This window comes from Helicoverpa zea, chromosome 1 (genome assembly GCF_022581195.2).
Source record: "Helicoverpa zea isolate HzStark_Cry1AcR chromosome 1, ilHelZeax1.1, whole genome shotgun sequence".
Lineage (NCBI taxonomy): Eukaryota > Metazoa > Arthropoda > Insecta > Lepidoptera > Noctuidae > Helicoverpa > Helicoverpa zea.
In genome coordinates, this window is record NC_061452.1 from 12,575,765 (window position 1) to 12,596,562 (window position 20,798).

The window sequence follows — 20,798 nt, forward strand, 5'->3', positions numbered from 1 at the left end:
TTACCTATTGAATATAATTAAGCCGTTGAAATGAAAAATATTACAATTTTCATTGAGAGTATTACAAGCTACGCAATTAGGGGATGCAGTTTCCATGGAAACGTAAATATACATGAATGATGACCGAACTAAATGAATGAACGATACGATCTGTTGCCTAGTTAAAATGATGAGAAAACCTAAGCTGCATTTGCCACCATTTTTAATTCCTAGCAATCAGGCAAGTGATATTTCTCAGTTCATTATAAAACAAATTGCGTATTTCTAACTGAATATAAACATTATGTTGGAAGCTATCTAGTCAGATGAAACTAGTTGTCGCTACAACGCCTAGGCATCCTAATTGAAACCGTTATGGTCAAGACGTCTTTAATTCAGACGAGTTCAGAACAAGATAGAGGTAGGTATTTTATGAAAATATGTTGGGTAGGTCTATTTGTTTATAATATAAATTCTAATTGATAGTTGACTCAATAAATTTACTAGAGTAACTTATCCGTCTTCTATATATTGTCACAACAACCAATTCCTTATTGTTAGAAATAAGTAAGTACTTTAAACTTTTATTTTCTTTATAAAATGAGAAACTGCCAGTTACATAACGATCCAGATTTTCTAAGGATTCTGAAATTTTCTCTCAAAGAGATGCTTGAAACCGAAAGTCATTTTCTGAGTTCATTCTGCGCTTTAGTTTTTAATACTCTTATTCCTAAGGTACAAATAAATACGTACCCAACAATAATCCCTTACAGGTGCAAAAAAGCCAAGTAAAACTGCTTCCGCACGAAAGCAATACGTATTTTATTTAACCTGCACCAATTTATACCAACACTTTTTTGCTCAGTTGCAGAACGAACAGCAATGAAACAAACTACGATCGTTTAAGAAAATACATTTGAAAAAAGAACACATACATAGGTTTTAAGAGCGCATTTTATTTCTTTTTTTCCTCCTGAAACGTGGCCGTGTGGCTGTCACGATTGAAACATCCTTGGAATTTTGATTACCCATCAACGCCCGCGCTCACAAACTTCCTTGTATATGGCTGAACAATTTTTCTATAGAAACAAGGGGAAATTTTTCCAACCTACGTGCGTTTTGGACATAAAAATTGCAATGTTGGTAAACGAGTACGAGAGATTTTCATGCTTATGAATAAATTGGCACAATTGAATGTTTAGGAGTAGATTGCTAATGAATAAAAAAATTCTTTTAATGTTTTTATCTTGATGCGTTTGAATACGTTTTGGTACGATCAGCAAATTGAAAGATTTAGACTTTGCTATTAATTAACATTTATTAAAGGTTCTTAAAACACAATACTTACTTTAGCTTTTATAACTCTCAATAATATATATTAAAAAAAAAACACTGAACCAGCTCCTTAGCAACAGAATTAGAATAACTTACCCACTGGCAGGTCAAAGTGTAGTTGAAATAATAAAACGTGGTATTGTTTGTGGTGCGTTCGCCCCGACACGCGTAGCTGCGTTCCGTGCGACCGAACTAACAATAGAAATTGCTTCGAACTTCGAACTAACTTCTTAAGTGTTATAGCTTAGAAAATATGCATTCCTAGTAGGTTCCGACAATTATTGGAAAATCTGCGAGAGTTTGTCGCTTTCAGAGTGTTGAGAGTTCGTTATCCGTGCGTCTGTTTAGAAAGACTTATCAACCGCGAGCTTCATTAATACCTACTATGGGTAAACCTAATAAAAAATGAGTAGGTATAACTTTTGAAATCCATAGTTCTAGAGGTCTATAACAGTGAAGGTTTGGCGTTTTGGGGCCTGTATTTTGCAAATATTGGCATTCAATAAGTTCAGAGTTGCAGCCCATTGAATAGAAAGGTTGAATATTTACATGATTTCCGCGTAAAACGACTATCAAATTACACTATTAGCAATTTTATTTACCAAGAATCAAGCACAGGTGCAGGTCATTCAGGTCCACACTCCAGCCAGCTTTAGGTCCGGTAAATGGAAATGCCGTTTACGGCAGTAGGACACTCATAGACGGCCTCCTTGGTTGACCGCCGACAATCCGATCTTATTCAAGGCGAAGGCGGGGGAAAATTAAATATATTCTTGCATATTTTTTTAAGATAACTTTTTTTATCTAAAATGCCAGGCAAATATTAAAATATGATAACCTGGTAAAACTTTATCAATAAAAGACGAATAATCGAACATAACAAATCGTTTCTTATAACTTAATCATAGAAATATTTTTATTAAAAACTGGACAACACTGGTCATCAGAGTCATCATATCACAGTACCTATTTCTATGTAAATTAAAGCGGCTCCCAGTAATCTACCTATCTATTGGTTTGCTTACTAGAGATACTAATTTTGACATTAGCCCCATACAAGTAATATCAAATTCCTACCTCTAGCAAAGGGCTTATTAGACTTTACCTTTAGTAGCCTAATTAGGTTGCTAAATGATTTGGTGAGTCAATAGCCGTACTTTTTCCTAAATTTAAAAACCCTCCTACCTAAATGCGATTACATTTGTCTGAATTTAGAAACTGCATCATTTAGTTAGACGACTGAATTTAGTAGTGTAATACCTAAGCCCTTAAACAAAAAAAGATAGATAGCCAATAAATATATACCTAAAGATATATACCTATTGGAACGGCTGTAAGTCAGTTTATGTCTCCGATATTTAAATTAGTTATTCATAATTTTATGAATAAGATATTAATGAATTCGCGAATCGCTTTTTGAAGTTAAGCGATTATTTTTTTGAAAACTAATCGATATGTAAATTACTGGAATCACAGTTACGTGTGTGAAATGTGTTAAGGTTAAAAGTTTATATGTTTCTATATTTGTAATTATTTTAATGGACTGCGTGGGTTTTTACAGATTTCATTAATCGAACCTACTTTTCTATAGGCGATAAGTTGTAGTCTTGCCTATTGAATGAACTTTTAGCACCTATAATGGACATTTTCAGATTCGTATAGCATGACGTAATATTCCAAAAAATAATTATACCTATTCGAATCTTCTTTCCTTTACCTTTTATAATTCTATAAAAAGTAAAATAAAAACAAATACAGTCAAATAAAGTAAAATACAAAATACAAACAAATAAAGTCGCAATTAACTTAGTTGTTTCCGCTGCTGCAAACAACTAGTTTAAAAGTTAAACAAAAAGAAAGCCAATTATTATTTTCAAACTTCTTTCTTTGATTTATTTGCAGTTTCAGCTTCGATAAAAATGCAATAAGCTCTCCTTCCTAAATCAATGATTGGCTCTCGTCGGTTCTCGATTAGCTATGCGCGACACGTAATCAATTTCCTCTTATTTCGATCCATTAACTACCAAATGAATGATAGAACACACTTAGGAAGTATTTAGGAGTACTACCACAGAATAAGTAGGGTAACTTACTACTACTGAGAGGTAAGTATTTAGGATCTTTTACAGGTAGGTAGGTAAGTACAATTTGTATTGGAAATTCCATTTGTCGAAAAAGGTCCTGTGTTGCAACTCTTACGTTAAGACTTATAGGAGCAGAAATATTTAAGGTGAATACTTCGACTGGTGGTGGGAAATCCAAGAAATACATTTGAAACCAGAATATCTTTGTTGGAAAAATTTAAACCATCGCAGCAGGGTGTTTTAAAATAATGCTCCATGTCAAAAGAGGACAGACTGATGTCTAAAATCAATGACTTTTTAGTCGTCTTACAAAGGTGGTCCACTCAATCTATCAGACATAAAATACCACTAGACACGATTATTAATTTTATAGCCTTACTTAATTAAGATAATAGGTGCAAAGAAAAATACTGAAAAACATAGAAAATCCAAATTCAGAATAGTGATTAAAAAACTGCATCAGTGCCTAAGTACTTACATCCAAGACTCCGATAATTAACGACTGAAGTTGTAAGAGCATTTATTTCCTGAACAAAACAGCCGGCGATAGGTCAGAAGCTAATAGGTATCTTCAGAATTAACGGACAACTGTCATTAAAACGCGCCGAAGGCTGTTTTCAAATCAATGAGTCACGTTTAGTCCAACTGAGAGTATCTACCTACAGCCTTTTAACAGCCGCATCGTAATTTGGATTGCATGTGGAAAACAAATGAAAATAACTAGATATGTATGTACCATGTAGTACCTAAATAATTTAGTCAACTTTATCTGTTCAAGTAAAATAAATAGATATTAAAAAGCATCATAGACTTGTTTTTTCAGACACTTCCGAGCTCACAACAAAAACAGTATTTATTAAATAGGAACAGATTTTATCAAAACAACTTTCCCATACCTATTATGGAACTCTGCTTAGAGTAAAAAAAAAATCTTCACAGAATATGAAAAAGACCTGACATCTCTGTTTTCTAGCTGTAACTAGTAAAAGCGCCATCTGTTGTAATAAGGCTAAACTATTACGCCGGGCTATGCACCACTTAATTCACGGTTGTGACACCTTGATACCGACATAATTGGCGCTAGTAGCGCAAAATTCAAAATGTTGCCAAATTTTAAAAAGTGTCTTATTTGGTAGAAAATAAATAAGTATTTTGCCATAAAAATTGATGTTTGGAAGATACTATACCAAAGCGTGAAGAGAACTATCCTTGGTTTATATGTCGTAAATAGTATTAAGCGAACGTAGTTAACTGTTATTTATCAGGTTATTATAGATTACAGCATACAGTTTTAATAAAAAACAATGTAAAAGTAAAACGTGTCTGGTATCATTTTTTTGTCATATATTTAACTTGATGTTTATTTTATTAAAGAACTAAGAAAAGTATTTTATTAGAAATAAAATTTCAAGCAACGTTTGGTGATGAAATACGTTTCATTGTTCTTTATTTTTAACCTCTGTAATGTTTGTACCTTAGTTGAATTACGGCATTACAAGGAGAACTACAGTAGTTCTTAGACAGAAGAACTGATTTGGACGTGATCTTATTTAAGAAATATTTTGACGTAAAAGGTATGGGATGCGGTTAAATAAGACGTTGTATTGAATTTAGGACCTGTAAACTGAACGGCGAGTTTTTTAGCGGAATTATAAAAAAAAACCCTTTGTATATTTTACTATCCACTTATTAACTTTTATTGTTTTTTATTTATGTCTATTATTTGACACCATCTCCATTTCAATAATTTCTATAGCTTATATTCTGTAAATTAGTTCTTCCAGTACAAAATATAGAATCTAGACACATGGCAGTGTGTCCGCCAAGTTCGAGCAAAAAAAAGCGACACACCGGCCGTGGGTTATATTACACGAACCATTTCGGGCCAAATTCGACCCCCCTATAACTCAAAATCTATTTTATTTACGCATATCAAATTCCTAGTATCTGTTGAGACCCCCTAACTTATCTAAAATATAATATTTCATTAATATACCTATTGTAGGTCTTGAGATATTGACGTCAGAAAATCGCTAATTTTACTATACACTCACTGATTGACTGACTGACTCACTCATCAAAAACCTAGACCACTTCCAATGGTCGAATTGACTTGAATTTGGCATGAAGGTAGGTCTTTATGTCAAGGTAAAAGGAAAAACATAGCTCAGTTAAAAATAGTTACTTTTTAATGATGTTACTTGGCAAGTTTTAATAGAAAAATAAATATACTTGATTCATTGCGTTTAGTAGGTTTATAACAAGGTGTGTGAAAACTTGCCAAGTAACATCATTAAAATGTAACTATTTTTAACTGAGCTATGTGTATGGAACTTGGTACTTATTCAGATCTCACTTCTTTTATAGGCGAAGCATTCCCATATTATCGAACTTGGCAGCCTTTCACATTTTTGTTTTGGGTGGGATAGGTATTTCACATTGTGTCTATTTTTCTTACTACCGTAGAACGAATGGTATAATCTAGCAATACAGTTATTGCCGTCAAAATGACGTAATGCCATACGTTCCGAATCGTTTGTTTTGTCAGTTTTCCCAATCAGTTGTCAAATGTGTTTTTGTGAGCGTTCGCGAGTGACGAACCGCGCCGCTTCCTAATTACCGTTTTAATTAAAATACGATTGTTTATTACACATTTATAAGCCGCGCGTCGTAATATTGCGCTGGTAAATAATGATAATCACTCTCGGAAGTTAGTGTGATCAAGAAGTACGTTAGGAAAACAATAAAATCGGTTTTATTGTATCCACAATGGTGAAAGATGGACGTAAATATCGGTCGTTGTCGATCTAGCGTATCGTTTTAATGCCGACGGTCTATGAAATGTGATCTAGTGCAACTGAAATAAAGGATTTTATAAACCACAGTAAGTATTATAAACTGTATTCTTTTGTATTGCGATTGTGCACTTGTAAATTACCGTGTTTTCTTATCACCTTTCTCTTCAAATGATAGCAGGTAAAGGCCTGTAGGTTCGATAGTATTAGAAGAATAGATGTAAGTGTCGTTTAACTCAACTTATGTGTAGAATAGTAGACAAAAATATTTTTTTCAGTTATGAAACTTCTCCAGTATTATCCATTCATTTATGTAAATGTTTCGTGGCCTGCTTATTTGTTATTTTGTCTACAGTTCCATTAGTAAGTAATATCTTCTCAGCATCACTATTATTTTTGTAAATTATACCTGCACTCAAATAAAAGAACCAGATTACCAAAACAAACCACAACAAGACTATCAGTACACAATTTATTTAACTTATTTTTTGTATAAATATTTGCTACTTAGCAAGATATCTCTGTTGACACATTTAAAATAAGCAGGAAATATTTCTTTTTATCAAATCTGGTTCAATAGTTCTTGAGATTAGCTAGTTTGAACATGCTGACTGATAAGCATAGTATCTACATAATATAGCAATAATTTTATTTACTTTAAAATCTCTTTATCTTGGTGGTTACTTTTATTCAGTTCATAAAAGTAGGTGCACAGCATAAAGTATGCATTTATTGTTAATTTAAATACAAACAACTGTGTTACTGGCCAACTACAAATAAATATATGCAACCTTATTGGATCTCTAATGAATTCAATCTGTTTACAATTAAATGCAGGTCACTAAAGATAATTAATATATCCTGTATGTAAATCTCTGATGATTAGCACCTTTTTTGTAGCAACCTTGAAAGGGAATTGAAAATACTCAATGTATAGTATATAATCTGTAATATTGAAGTATAATATGTACAGTATAATGTTGACTGCTCGTCTGATAAGATAATGTAATCAAAACAATAACAAAAGGTAAACCAACAGCGTAAAGCAGCTATTTTTGTCTACAAAGGTCATTTGCTCTATAAAGGTCATTAAATACTTTGTCGATTTTCTTTTTGTTCTGTACTGTTCACTATTTAGACAAATTCTGAGATAACTGCTCATTTTACTACGACTCTCAACTGATTCTTACAAGATAAAAAGTTTTTTTTTTTAATAAAAAATATTTTATTTAAATAAAGATTTTATCTGAGGAGTTACCAAAGTAGAGAGCATTTAGTGTCTTTATTGATAAAACTTCTTAAGAGCCACCATTCATTTAAAACTAATCATAATCTACACTCTATATTTTTTCATTAATAAAACTAAAAGGGGTAATCCCGCCAGCAACATAAAAATAAACACAAACAACCCTACAAGTATTTATTGTAACAAACAAATGAGTTAGCATACTTGCCATTCCATTGTATGTATGAGTATCCATCAATTCTATTATAACAGACATTAAATACTCCAATTTACTTACTATTCATTCCCATAACAAAAGGTTCTTATTAACATTATTTAATCATTTGACATTTTACTACAAAATATTGGTCATAAATTATTTCAATTGACACTATTCAATACAAGTGTTGATGAACCATAATAAGTAATTTAATTTTAATTCATTCAATTTGAGTTATTTACGAGCTCTTATCAATGACCGCTGATCTAGATTGTCAATTAATTATATTTTGGTATAATTTTATTAATGAAGATAATTTTATTCGGATTGTAAATATTCTGTTCTCAATGTTTTTTTATTGGTTTGGAGTAGGTATGTATCCAATTAGCTTAATTACGTTTTATTTTTGTGTTTATGGTTTTGTGATGATTTGACCAAAGTTTTATTCCATCTCTGTAAGAGAAGGGGTCCTTCAGTGGGACTTATTTAAAAAGAGATGAGAGACTAATAATGATGGCTAAAGCTAAGATGCTAAAAAGCGTTAGATTCATACTTAGAAAAATGTAGAATGGCTCTGTAGTAGAAATTACTCTTACATAGTGATCAATTCACTCAATACAGAAAAATGTATTGCAAGCCAAGTTCTGTATTGCAGAAGAATCGAACTTGCGCCACCACAAGAGCCAATGGCGCAGTAACGATCTTTAGCTTAATTAATATGTGATATAGAAATTCGGCAATAATATTTACCAATTTATTTTACCAACAATAACACCAAGTACAAATATAGTATTATAATGATTGATAAACATAATTATAATAACACAGAATTTTTTGTTGACACAGGTGAACCACGATGGCTGACGAGTCCAGCGTGCGAGTAGCCGTCAGGTATGTTCCTCAAAATTATTGTGAACTAGCTTCTTCCCGTGATTTCTCCGCATTCTGGGCAAATTATTTAGTCCGTAGAAAAAAAAAACAATTCGTTGACTGTTACTTTGAAGGTGACAAAATTTCTTATGGGTGCACATTGTTACATCCAATAATTAGTAAATCCAAGCTTTGTGCATTGTAGTAATTATCCAATCACGTAATAAATATTGGCAATAAGCCCCGCAGGGCATCTGAGGCGGATGACGGGGAGTAGCGACCCCGCGGGGCTATATATCCGAGTGCTCCAGGGAGAGTATACTGTCCCCCATCTCCGGCCTGCCGGAGTGAAGCATGACGGGGGATAGGTCTCCCGCCTCTTGGCTTGCCTTCATCGGCCGGTCAGAGTGGAGTCGCTAGAGCAGGGTTAACAGCCCACTCGGAGGGTAGGTGCCTCGTGGTAAGTGGCGAGTGGGCCGGTGATGCTGGATCCACAGGGAGCGCGTGATCTGCGTTTAAAGTCCGCCGAGGTATCCTCACCCTTCAGCCGCTCATGTACCTGTTGCCCCCTTGTTGCGATTTAGCGACTGATTCCCGGGGGCCCAGTAAGTGAGTTGGCGAGTCTCCACCTGCCATTTTTACGTGTATTTATTACATTGTTATCGGCAGGTGCCATAGTTCCCGTAGTTTCCCCATTCCTAGTCCACTAGCATCCCATCACAATAGCCCAAGTAGTTTTCATCCATAGTTAGCAATAGTTTAGCACAGAACCGGGGATTGTCCTTGGGTACATTTCTATAGTGTATACAGGGATAATCGTCGGTTTTGTGTCACCATTTCATTAAAGTTGTCTCAAAAGGGCTTCAGCGTGTTGGCTTCGGCCCCACGTTCGCCTCCCAAAAATCCGGGACTCTATAGTCCCGAGGTCTGGTAGAGACATACAAGATAAATATTGGCAATAAACCTAAAAACTGCACGCTTGAAATGTTCGCATCAATTTAATAACTAAACGTGACTGAAACTACATAATTTATGCAAATATCTGACCCAAAGACCCAACTCATGTGTGAAGTGTTAACTAATAAATGCGCATGTGTGTGTGTGTCATACACATGCACAGATTTCATTGTATGGGTACCTACACAATAGGATTGCCACTTCAAGATATTGTGTCCAACGTTATGTGGTTTGGACACAGTTACGTAATCATTTTGTTTGGTCATTATGACATATCTCCTTGCTTCTCATTTCAAAATAATGGGGTGGTGAACTGTCCGGCGCAAGTTATATGCATCACAGTAGACTTCTAGGTACTTCAGTGAAGGATCAAGCACTGGCGTCCCCAACTGATTATGAAGTCAAGTAGACATAGGGGCTGCGGTCAATAGAGTGCAACAGAGCCCTAGACACTGAATTATTCCAGTGGAACGTCTACCGGTCTACCTAGTAAGTCTGCTTTCGACACTCAACGGTTCAAATCAATTTCCATTTAAAACATTTAAGGAACGACCCCTTTTACCTACAAAGGGAATATTTTCGCCTAATTTAATATTAATGTAAACAACCGAATAATTTGTGCCCAAATCTCCAACTTTTGCGACTGCCAATTTTCTGGTGAAAACTTATATTTGGACGTTCAAATAAATTGGTAAAACTTTATTTTCTTCGAAGCCACAGTTTACTAAGATGAAGAATAAATAAATTCTTTAAAAAATACGTACGGACCAAATCATGGTAATTCTGAACACATAATTCACTTACTGCTTGCTTGCTGCAATGATTACGATATATGAATGTGTTACATTACCTGAGTTACATATAAATGGCAACTCTATGTGTATCTCAGGTCCATCTGCCACGGTCAGAAGATGGACGTAATCGAGATATTTCGTGAGAAGCATACCCAATTACCCACTGAAAGAATCATCAATGTATACACTACACTGTCACTAGCTTAGCTAAAATTCCTAAAAAAACCTGTCGGTAGTTAAATATGTCATCCCAGTCCATTGCTGCTTGAAAAGTTAATTATAAACCTACTTCTTTGAACCGTTTGAAAGGTTTATGATTAACAACCGGTAATAACTTCGTAAACAAAAATAAAGGCCTTTCATAAAAATTAAGATGTTGTTATAAATCACTCCGCACGTCGTTTCTGTCTATATCGGGCTCATGATCATCTTCACACGTCGTATATTTTACAATGTATCTCTAGTTCATCTTGACAGAGGTCGTTTACGACTTAAATGGCTGCAATACAAATGATTTGTTCATAAAAGGTGTCATGCAAATGCAGGCGCCTCATTATAATTAAGTTCGACAATAGGGTACGTTACTGAGACCTATTGTCGTCGCGTCGTAATAGCAGCCAGAGCTATTAAAATAATGCATTTAATTTGAATGCAGTACACGTCCTTTTGATATTTCGTAAAACGTCTCCGTAATAAAAGTGTCGGAAGTTGGCTGTGTCGCCCCAGGCCTCTTTTATGTCGATATTGCGTGACGTAGAAAGATACGGCCAAACCTGCCCTGTGATGACATGAGTAATTTGATTTATGACCTTAGAATAAGGCTGTGGCCATACAGTCGGCGAATTTACCAACTCATAGCACACAAAATTCTCGTCGGCGCTTGTCATATTAAATCGGTCGGCAGCATAAGTAGCATTTCTGTTCTCCGTGTAACCGAGGTCTTGCTGACACAGAAATTGCCCGCTGCTCATTCATTCCCACATAGCGTGTGGTTATCTAAATCACAGATTTATGTTGGGTTTCTTTGAATTCGAGTAAATTAGGACTGTCGGCAACAAGACAGTGAAATATGACAGAATATCAAATATTCACACAACCTAAATCTTTTGATAAATATTATATCTGGTTTAAATATGTTTGTAGTATATTTAAAGTGTGTGTAATGCCCAGCTATTAGGTACACCGAGCTATGACTCTATGACATCACGGCCTCGGCTACTTTAAAAATATCGTCGTCATCATCTCACTTCGTACAATCACACATTAAGACTTAAATTCTATTACTAGCGCTGGTTGGATAAATCTGGGCGATGACAGACGAGTTCATTGTACCGATTTTGAGACAGAATTTATTTTTGGAAACCGATTTACTCAGGTGACTACTGAAATAATAATACAACTTCTCTGTTTGAAAGCTGAACACGACTTTTTAAGTAAAACTCCGACACTGCCTAAGAATACACTAGTAAACACCCGAGTCATTGCGTAAATAGAAAGGTATGTAAAGACCAACAGCAATCGTAAAATGCATGAATAAGTTGCGAAATGAAAACACAAGATTCCACAAGTAGCGATCAAAAACAAATTAAAGATGTATGTGAAATCAAAACAAATACCGCAGAGGCAGTACGTAATGCATCGAGCAATATTGATACAGCACTGCAATCATGGAAGTCCTCGACATCAATGAACAACGTGAGTACTTTTTGTACTGTACCGGATTCCGTGTACATTGGACCTAGGATTACTGCCATACTTTTTTGTGTTCACTAAGTATGGATTAATCAATTAATTTTATTCAACAAGACCCCTGTCAGATTGTATTTTGTTTTTGTTCGGAGGTCTTATTGAAGCTAATGATGTATTCAGTCAGGTAATTTAGCATGTAAAAACCAACAGCACGGTGTTGTATTAATATAATCGGCCTTTTGTCAAACCACGCTAGTCGTAAGTACTCGTAAAGTGTGTTAGAGGTGAAAGGTTACTGTTATACAAATTGATAGGCAATGAATTTGATCATACATAATGTAAACCGCACTTTATTGGGACACCCATTGACTCTTTTAATATTTAAGCAAGCTAACTAGTTAATCGGGCCCTGTCAAAATCACTGTCCTATTCTTGCCCCATTGGGTAACTGACAAGCAAAACGTTGTCCAAGCTCCTTGAACTGCACCATGTCAAATCTAAGACAATGATTGTCTGAGGACAAGCCACGACCTATCCTCGGCTCGATTCGAGATGTGTATCACACCGAACGTGAGTCGGATTGTACCGGCCCACGCTTTTGATCGAGCTCGTGATGATCTTGTCAGCTTACCAGTCTTGGTCTGGGAGAGTGTTGTTTTGTTCGCAAGCTTAGAATAAATATTTTAATAGAACGTTTATTCTGATTAAGCTAGATAAAATATCGTCGATTGAACAAAAAACAATGTTATATCGCGGTAAGAGTTCTGCTTATTAGATGTGAGATCATGGTCATCAAGTCAATGGCATCAACGTACAACAAATAATTTAGCCATTCTTCAAATAAACTTGTCTTGCAAGAAACTCGCAGAAAACGAATTATTTTGTGTGGTGATTTAATCTTAAAGGTTTCTAAAATTATTCCGGGAAATCCGGCCTCCTCTAAAACCTTGGAAGTTCCAACTCCTAAATGTCAGTATTCCGTGATGTTTGCAACAGGACTGTTCCGAACTATACTCCATTAGTATCAAACAATTAAACTGACGAAAGGGCGAGGGTTGTAGCATGAGGGTGAACTGCTTCTTGGTTATACACATCGATTTTTATATCCCCTGGGAATAAACCTATCATATTTACATCATGTTCGTTTATCTTTGCACATGAATCATTGATTAAATACCATTACATCAAAGCAAATTAGCGTTCAGTACACTAATGTAGATTTCGAAAGTAAGAGATTCACTTTCAATGACCGAAAGTTGTTAGTATAATACATGCTAATTATCTTAAATACTGGACTTTTATTTTAATTTTTGTCTACAGTAAATATTTCTATAGTTTTCGCTACAAATGTGTTGGTAAATGTGCTGAAAAGTAAAATTAACATGTGAATGTAAATAGGATTGACAAAGTTGAGTCACTGAACTACAAGCAATGAATATGACATTTTCTTACGACTGTTGCTGAACATTATGAAACCTTTGATTTGTTAAGGTTTTGTAAACAATTCCAAGGTTATATGAATGTGGTTAACTCTAACTTCTTCAATCTAATCTATACAATGTACACAAACATTTTGAAGTATGTACACTAACTTAAATCATTACAAAATCGATATACCTATGCATTGACAAGAGTTCTTCTCTAAACAACGAAAGGTTACATAAATAAACTTAGGTTTAATAATTTACTAAATCAATTGCCGATTTCTAAAGAATCAAAGACAACTAATTATACGATCAATATTACGAGAATGTCTGCAATAAGCAAAGTTCTAATTCAACTCAAGCCAAACGGGAATTGAAAAACCGAGTAGCACCTTCTACGTACAGCAACGATTTTGAAAAAGACATTTAATCAAAGCTACGTCTACCAGCCTGTGCAAAATTGTGTAATACTCAACGAAGTGTCAGCAACGAGTCAAAGAGATTTCGCACTGTGTCGCACTGCGCACAAACACAGACAGCCTAAAATGAACGGCTATGATCTATTAGGTACTATCTAAGGAAACCTAAAGCTGCCTTGCTTGAAAGGCTATGCAACTGTCCGTGGATCTGGACGAAGGAAGATACTCGAAAAATATAAGAGTATTTAACGGAGAAAAAATGCCATATGGTACACCTTTTAAAAAAAAAATACACTCGAGTTAGGTCGAGAGTTCACCTGAACACACCCCTTACGGATACCCATATCGAATCTCTTTCGTCGGCCACCTAGGACGATGCTACGCAACTGTGTGATAAGCGGCCAAAGATAATCAGTTTATAGTCATTAAATTGTTCTCGTCTCACAGCCTGTTAGTGTAATAGTCTTTATCTTGTATCTATTGTTTTTCAAGCCGTTTGTAGTGTGCTGACCTGATTCTCGCTATATTTATGTGTGTGAACTTTGAATCTCGATTAATTGTATTGCAGGAACATATGTAGGTGTACCTTTTCTTAATTGACTCTGTCATTGTATTTGTCTTCCAACCATGTGCGCCCATCCATATATTGTGTTAATCTTCTCTAATTTCTTGTCATATGTCGACTTTTAACTGATGTCCATCCAAAAGCTACATTACCCCTCAAAACCCTTCTTTTAAAACGGTCTTTTTCATACCTAATCCAGAGGTCAAATACTCACTATCGTACAAATGCTTGTCTTCTCAAGGTACGCTAGCATTGGCCGTCGCGTAAACGGGCCATCACGACGTTACATTATAAGGTATTCTGTATGTGGAATCTAACGGGCCTGCCGTACTACGGTACACTATTACCTGCCTGACCTGTCCACTAAGTTTTTACCAAATCAATTAATTTTTTACCGCTTTCTTAGATGCTGTTCCACTACTGATGTGTGTGACGTATGCGAGGTAATTATTAAAAGAACTGGACCTGCGTTTCCGTCAGGTAGAGATCAACATTCCGACTGTTTTTGCGAACAACTGTTATCGATACCTGTTCTTCTATTAATCGATCCATAAAAGTAAGAGCATCCTTATTCTATTACGCCTTCTTATACGCCTGCTGATCTAGCGAGATCGAAAACATTATACAATTATTAATTATCTTGAGCATTAGATCAAAGATATAAAATCACAGAACATTTTTATGATTGAAGTAAAACCACCTGTTACAACACAGTAGCCATTTGAAAAGATTTTTTTATCAGACATGATAAACAATCTGATTGAGATAACTATGTAAATGCATGCTTTGTGACCGCAATACGCACTCAGATAAAAGAAGCAACGCTCGACCGAGCAAATATTAATTACACGTTACAATTACATTGTGACTCACTCCTGATACCGAATCGGGTTTACTTATAAACTATTCATACCCTAGATACATGTAATAACTATTTTAGAAACTAGAATAAACATCGTTTGACTAATGGTCACTACAGCTGGGCATAAAATTCTTAATTCGATACCCAAATCAAAATCGGATAAAGGATTCCTTTACAGATTTGTAAGGGTCAGCCACAGAGTTGATAAATTGCCATTGAAAAGCAATTTGAACTGACTGAATTGTTAATAGCATTGAGAAACAGGATCCGTTAAACCTTAATGATGTTTCACTGAACGTAGCTTAGAATTTAGGACACGATGTACCGTTCACAATGCATAGCAGAAAGACGATCCTTAGATGATAGAACGAGCCACATCGCCGTCATACCTAGTCTAGGTCGCCGAGACTATCGATCAACATACTAAACATTCCACCAATCAATCGATTAACATTAATCATCTGTTAAATAAATTAATAGCAATGTTATTTCTTTGAACCTTGACTTTATGCCATAAACGTTGGCGTTTGCGAATGTCCCTTTTGCCAAAGTGAAAAAATAGCTGTTACTTTGGAAAGGCATGAAAGGCGCTACATTTTAGTGCCAAGTTTTCACTCCGTATTTCACTTTTGTTGCTGTGTGAATATGTGCATTGCCAGTTGGCTAATATGTCTGCCGACAAACATGCATGTATGTCCTTTACATGCCGTACTGTTAGGTTAAACTTGCCACTACTTCTTCTGGTAATGAAATCGTCGGGACGAGCTGAATATTTATTTGATTCCCGTCCAATCGGAGCATGCTAGCGATTTAGCTCCTTAAAAAGATTCGACGATTTATCGTTATTTTTAGGAATTGTCGTTCCTTATCTCTAACGATCTACGACCTACATTAACAAGGCTCGTCCATAATTCAAAGGCAGTAATAACTGCTTGACTACCTGTCATTTCTCTGAAACGAGAGTCAAACCGGTTGCTATCCTCGTTAGCGTCAAACAAACCCCGTCTAATTATGACGAATTGTGATCTTTAACCCAAAACTCGCGGAAGTTCGAGCTAGAAGTTGTCGACCAACTTTATCTGGCTAATCATGCTACCGGTCTGAGTTCATTCGCTTCTTTATTGTGCCTTTCCGGTAATGTGGGAAGTATCTGAAATAAATGTCACGTGTTTATGATAATTTGGAGCTATATCGGAAATGTCAGTGATCTTGTGGTCCCATTTTATAGTACTTTGCCTTCATATTTTTATCTCTTACAATTAATTTAGTTTCTAACTTGATGAAGACGGATGGCCACGGCGAAGGCCTTAAGACATACCTAATAGGTACTAGTAATTGCTACCTACAATACAAAGACAATCATAGTGTTTATTTATTTACAAGACGATCGATGACGGGATACACTGAGGTCGCGACACCTACTTGCGTCCGTTCAGTAATTTTAAATATTTTATAAGTTTGTTCAGACGTGGGAGGTGAATGTCAATTGGAACATGTGTCGTATCGATTCAATATTACAAGTTCGACTGGTCTACATGGCTAAATTACCTATTATTGCTCCAGTTTTTGAATGTTATGACGACTTCGCTCAATAAGGTGCGGCTGTTATGATATTGTAGAAACGGATAAAGGATTTCGCAGATGCCTTGAACTGACAACCTTGCAATCTAATTTATGGGATCTAGGTACATTTAAGCGACGCTAAAAAAGGTTAATCGTGTGTGAATAAAAATTACGCCAAGTAAAAAAGATTAATTGCCGCTTCTAACACGAAAATTACTTACAATTAACATTTCTGCAGAATTTACAATTACGTGCTGTTCATGCTTTTCCGTAGAGATAATAGCGAAAAGTGCAATTGCGTTATGTTAATGGCGGGTTGTTGGCCCTTTACCAACACCTCAGTGACCCACTTGATTCGCTTGATGGTGTAGGATGATAACTAGAGCGTTCACCCTTACCTGTATTACATAGTAAAAGTAAGCCAAGATGAATTGGCGAAAATGATTCCATTAGTATTTTTTTTGTGAATCAATAATCTTTAAAGGTCTCTAGTTCTCACCTGTAACTACTAAACCCTGCTAAAAGTCTAGTCTTTGTAGAACTAATTCTGACCTAATAGGCTTGAGTTTTCTGACAGATAACAATGCAGACTGACTGCAATGATTATATTGCAGTAGCAGTTGTTGACATCAAAGTGACGATTACTTTCTATTATAGTCATTGTCTCGTCTACCTGACGCAACCAGACATTACTGTACTCTATCGCAATGAACTACAAGAAAATATCTACGTAATGCTTACCATTACGAAGATACATAAAGTTTTATTACCCAGCTTTGTTTATAAGGATGTGGTCTAGAATGTTCCAGGCTTTCTCGTATGCAGCCGCGGTTTGGCCTGTTTTCCCAATTTAAATTGATATTACCGCAGAGGTTTTTGTGGAGTAAGTTCGTAAATGGAATGAATGTTTCTATTTGCAAATACGGAAGAGTAAACCGCTCTTATCTTTACACCTACAATACGGGCGAGTAGACTGTAATGCATAGTACTTATGTGATGTTGGTATTATACAGCCATAGATTATCATGGAAAGTAGGTTTTACCATATAAAAAATCTGTTTTACCACATAAAAAAATGTTATATGTCTCAACACTGAGCGACACTTTCGTAATAATAATTGAAATTCAAAGGTGTATCCAAATCCTGAAGAATGTTCGATAATTTGCCCATTTGTGTGGACGACTCGATCTCTCGTACGCTATATCCGTCTATTGTTATACAGCGTGCTCAAACATTAAATCTGGCATGTTTATTGTTTTTTCCGCCGCCTGCATCCAGAGACTATATCTATGCATTCGACAAAATCGACACGATTCGAACGCACGTCGGTAAATGTTATTTGGTTTATTATGCATTCAGATCGTGTTCCGATTTTGTAAACCGTTAAAATTTCAATGGCCCGTCCTTATTATGAGGCGCTACGACCTATAGGTATAGTTCGGCCATTCAGAGAATGCGTTCCTGACACGTCGCGATTGAACTGACGACGTAACTTTGCAATGGCGTTGCAGTTACGATAAAAATATTTTTGCTGGTTGTTTACCGTTTTAACAATTGAGGAGCATTAAAACAACATTATTATATCAATAATCAATGAATGTTATTACGTCGTCAGTTCAATCGCGACGTGTCAGGAACGCATTCTCTGAATGGCCGAACTATAATTGTGTGCGTTCTTATTTTGAATATTATGGATTTGTTGGTCGCATTTAGAATTGCATTTATGCAAATGACTGCTGCCCCCGCATTGCCTAGAATGCGGTTGAATTATACAACATGTTGTAACTTATAAGTTTTGCTAATGCGTTAATGTCAACGAATACGGAACTGTGGAGTAATGTCAACAGTTTTTTATTGATTTCATAAAAAAATATTAATAATGTCTTAAGAAAATATTTATCATTTATCCTTGTACTTACAGTAAAATATTTTTTTTATTACCAGCCTTGTGGATTTGCTAAATACATAAATTATGGTATGTAAAAGAGCGCATGTTATATCAATTCCAGTATCTGTTTACCGAACGGACGCGGACGGCGAGTATCGAAACAATACAGATATCAAAGATATGCGGAATATTGATACTGGAATATTTATCGTGATAGTTTTGGACTGTTATTGAAACTGCCCTAATTTAGGAAATTCTCTTTGAATGTGTAATACCGATATTGTTTCTGTGAAGAGACATTTGCCCTATTTTGTATCTCCTGACATGATACAGTCATGACATAGTCAGTCATTCTTGTTTCAGAATATTGGTCTAGTGAAGAATAATGATTTCTCTTTATGTATTTTTATTTTCTCTCCTAAGCATTGCTGAATTGTGCAAGTTACCACACTTGACAGTATTGAGTAACAGACACTATGAGCCTCCAAAATATGAATTTGTATTTGCACACAGCACAGACTAATCAGTAAAATATTTCAATGTTTCCTCTTACAGAATAAGGCTTATTGCAACACCTTGAATATCATTATAAAGTACTAATGTATTCAAAGGTTATAGTTTTCTATCTGCCCACGGCGCCAATGGGAAGTGGGCGACAATCGCTAAATATTTGGGCTCTTATCAACCCACGGCTGTTCTAGATTGCCTTATGCACTTCAGAAATATGCGCAGAAATAATATCTATGGATATTTTTGGTCTAAATCTGATCATAAATAGCCAATTTTGTGACAGTCGTAAGATTTTATTGTTAAGCAGATAGACAGGTTATGAATGGCGGATTCTAATATAGTGGAATCAATTTATCATTAATCTGATGTCGATTCGATTTCAACGCAGAAATCGAAATCGAATCACAAGATAATAAAGAAGCATCATTTCCAGTCTAACGTATGGTAAAGCAAAGTACAGTTTATTACTTACCGACCTAAGCTCGTCGATCTACTTTTGCAATGAAATCAAACAATAAAGCGATTGTGAAGATTAGACATCAATCAAGATCACACGAAACAAAGAAACATCAAACACACGAAAACTGACACAATGAACTCGTGGGAAATGCAACGACGTCTTAATTAAACTCATTTCCCGTTGTAAAGCATAACAGTTAACCCATTGTACAAGTCCAGCTGACTCATAGGAATTACTTAAACGACAAATTGTGATACAAAAAGCGTGATGGGACAATGTGTTGTGATATCCGTTTATAAGCGGTGTTTGATAACAGAGAGTGGTGGTGCCATTGTGGCTGCACAAAGCGTACAAACACAGCGTACAATGGAAGTCTTACATGTACATGTTTACGTAGCCTGTAAATAGCAAGGTTTCTAAGAACATGCGACTGATTGCTGCTTGAGTAGTGCGTGCTATTTTCAGAGGCGAACTTGCGTGTCTGTTGATGTATCATTTAGCTAAGCATCCAGTTAGTACTTTCATCTCGCACTTAAGTTTTCTCCGATTATAGTGAGTGCTTCCGATGTATGTTAAGTCTAATTTGGCCTGAAGATAACATCGTTGCAGGCAAGTCCTTTATAAGGAAGTGTTTTTATTTAGACCCTGCCTGACGTATTTAGGTCAAGGGGTTACTGCCTTCGGGGTGTTCCGTAATTCTGTTCCGAATATTTTCCTTCCTAATCTATAAAGATAGTTCAGTCCCGTTGCCTTCCAAGTTTTCCTATCTCATTCCTTTTATTATCTTTAGTATGTTTATCCCAACCTTGCTTCCTATCCCCTTAAATAGACTTAGAAGTTACTTTCCTGGATGTTACTCTCTTCATACCAATCAAGAATTTATTAAAAGTTGTATAACTATAGCTGGCTCCAAAACAAATAGGCAACAATGTAGAGGTGATTAAAGAGAATGCACCGCGTGCAACCAAAGAATTGGGTGTTGAAAGTCTAGCTATTAGTATTAGGAAGAAGATGGCGTGCCGCGACGTCGGTGTTCCAGTCGGACGCTCGCGTGCGCCCATTGTGTAACGAAGGTACAATAGCCCCTGTATGCAGCTGTATGCTGTACACAATAAGTGAACGGAATTCGCACTGCAAAGTATAGGGAGCAGAGTAATT

At 35.7% G+C, this 20,798-nt stretch overlaps 1 protein-coding gene across 2 annotated transcripts in view; it reads left to right on the forward strand.

Moving 5' to 3' along the window:
- Positions 1-5,934: 5,934 nt before the first annotated feature.
- The window catches only part of LOC124630339 (kinesin-like protein KIF21A), a 55,695-nt gene continuing 40,831 nt past the window's right edge, over positions 5,935-20,798 (forward strand). For both annotated transcript variants that reach the window (XM_047164239.1, XM_047164315.1), the window contains exons 1-2: positions 5,935-6,282; positions 8,485-8,529. In XM_047164239.1, the coding sequence (XP_047020195.1) occupies positions 8,495-8,529 (35 nt within the window). In that variant the 5' untranslated portion in view covers positions 5,935-6,282; positions 8,485-8,494. The remainder of the gene's footprint in view (positions 6,283-8,484; positions 8,530-20,798) is intronic.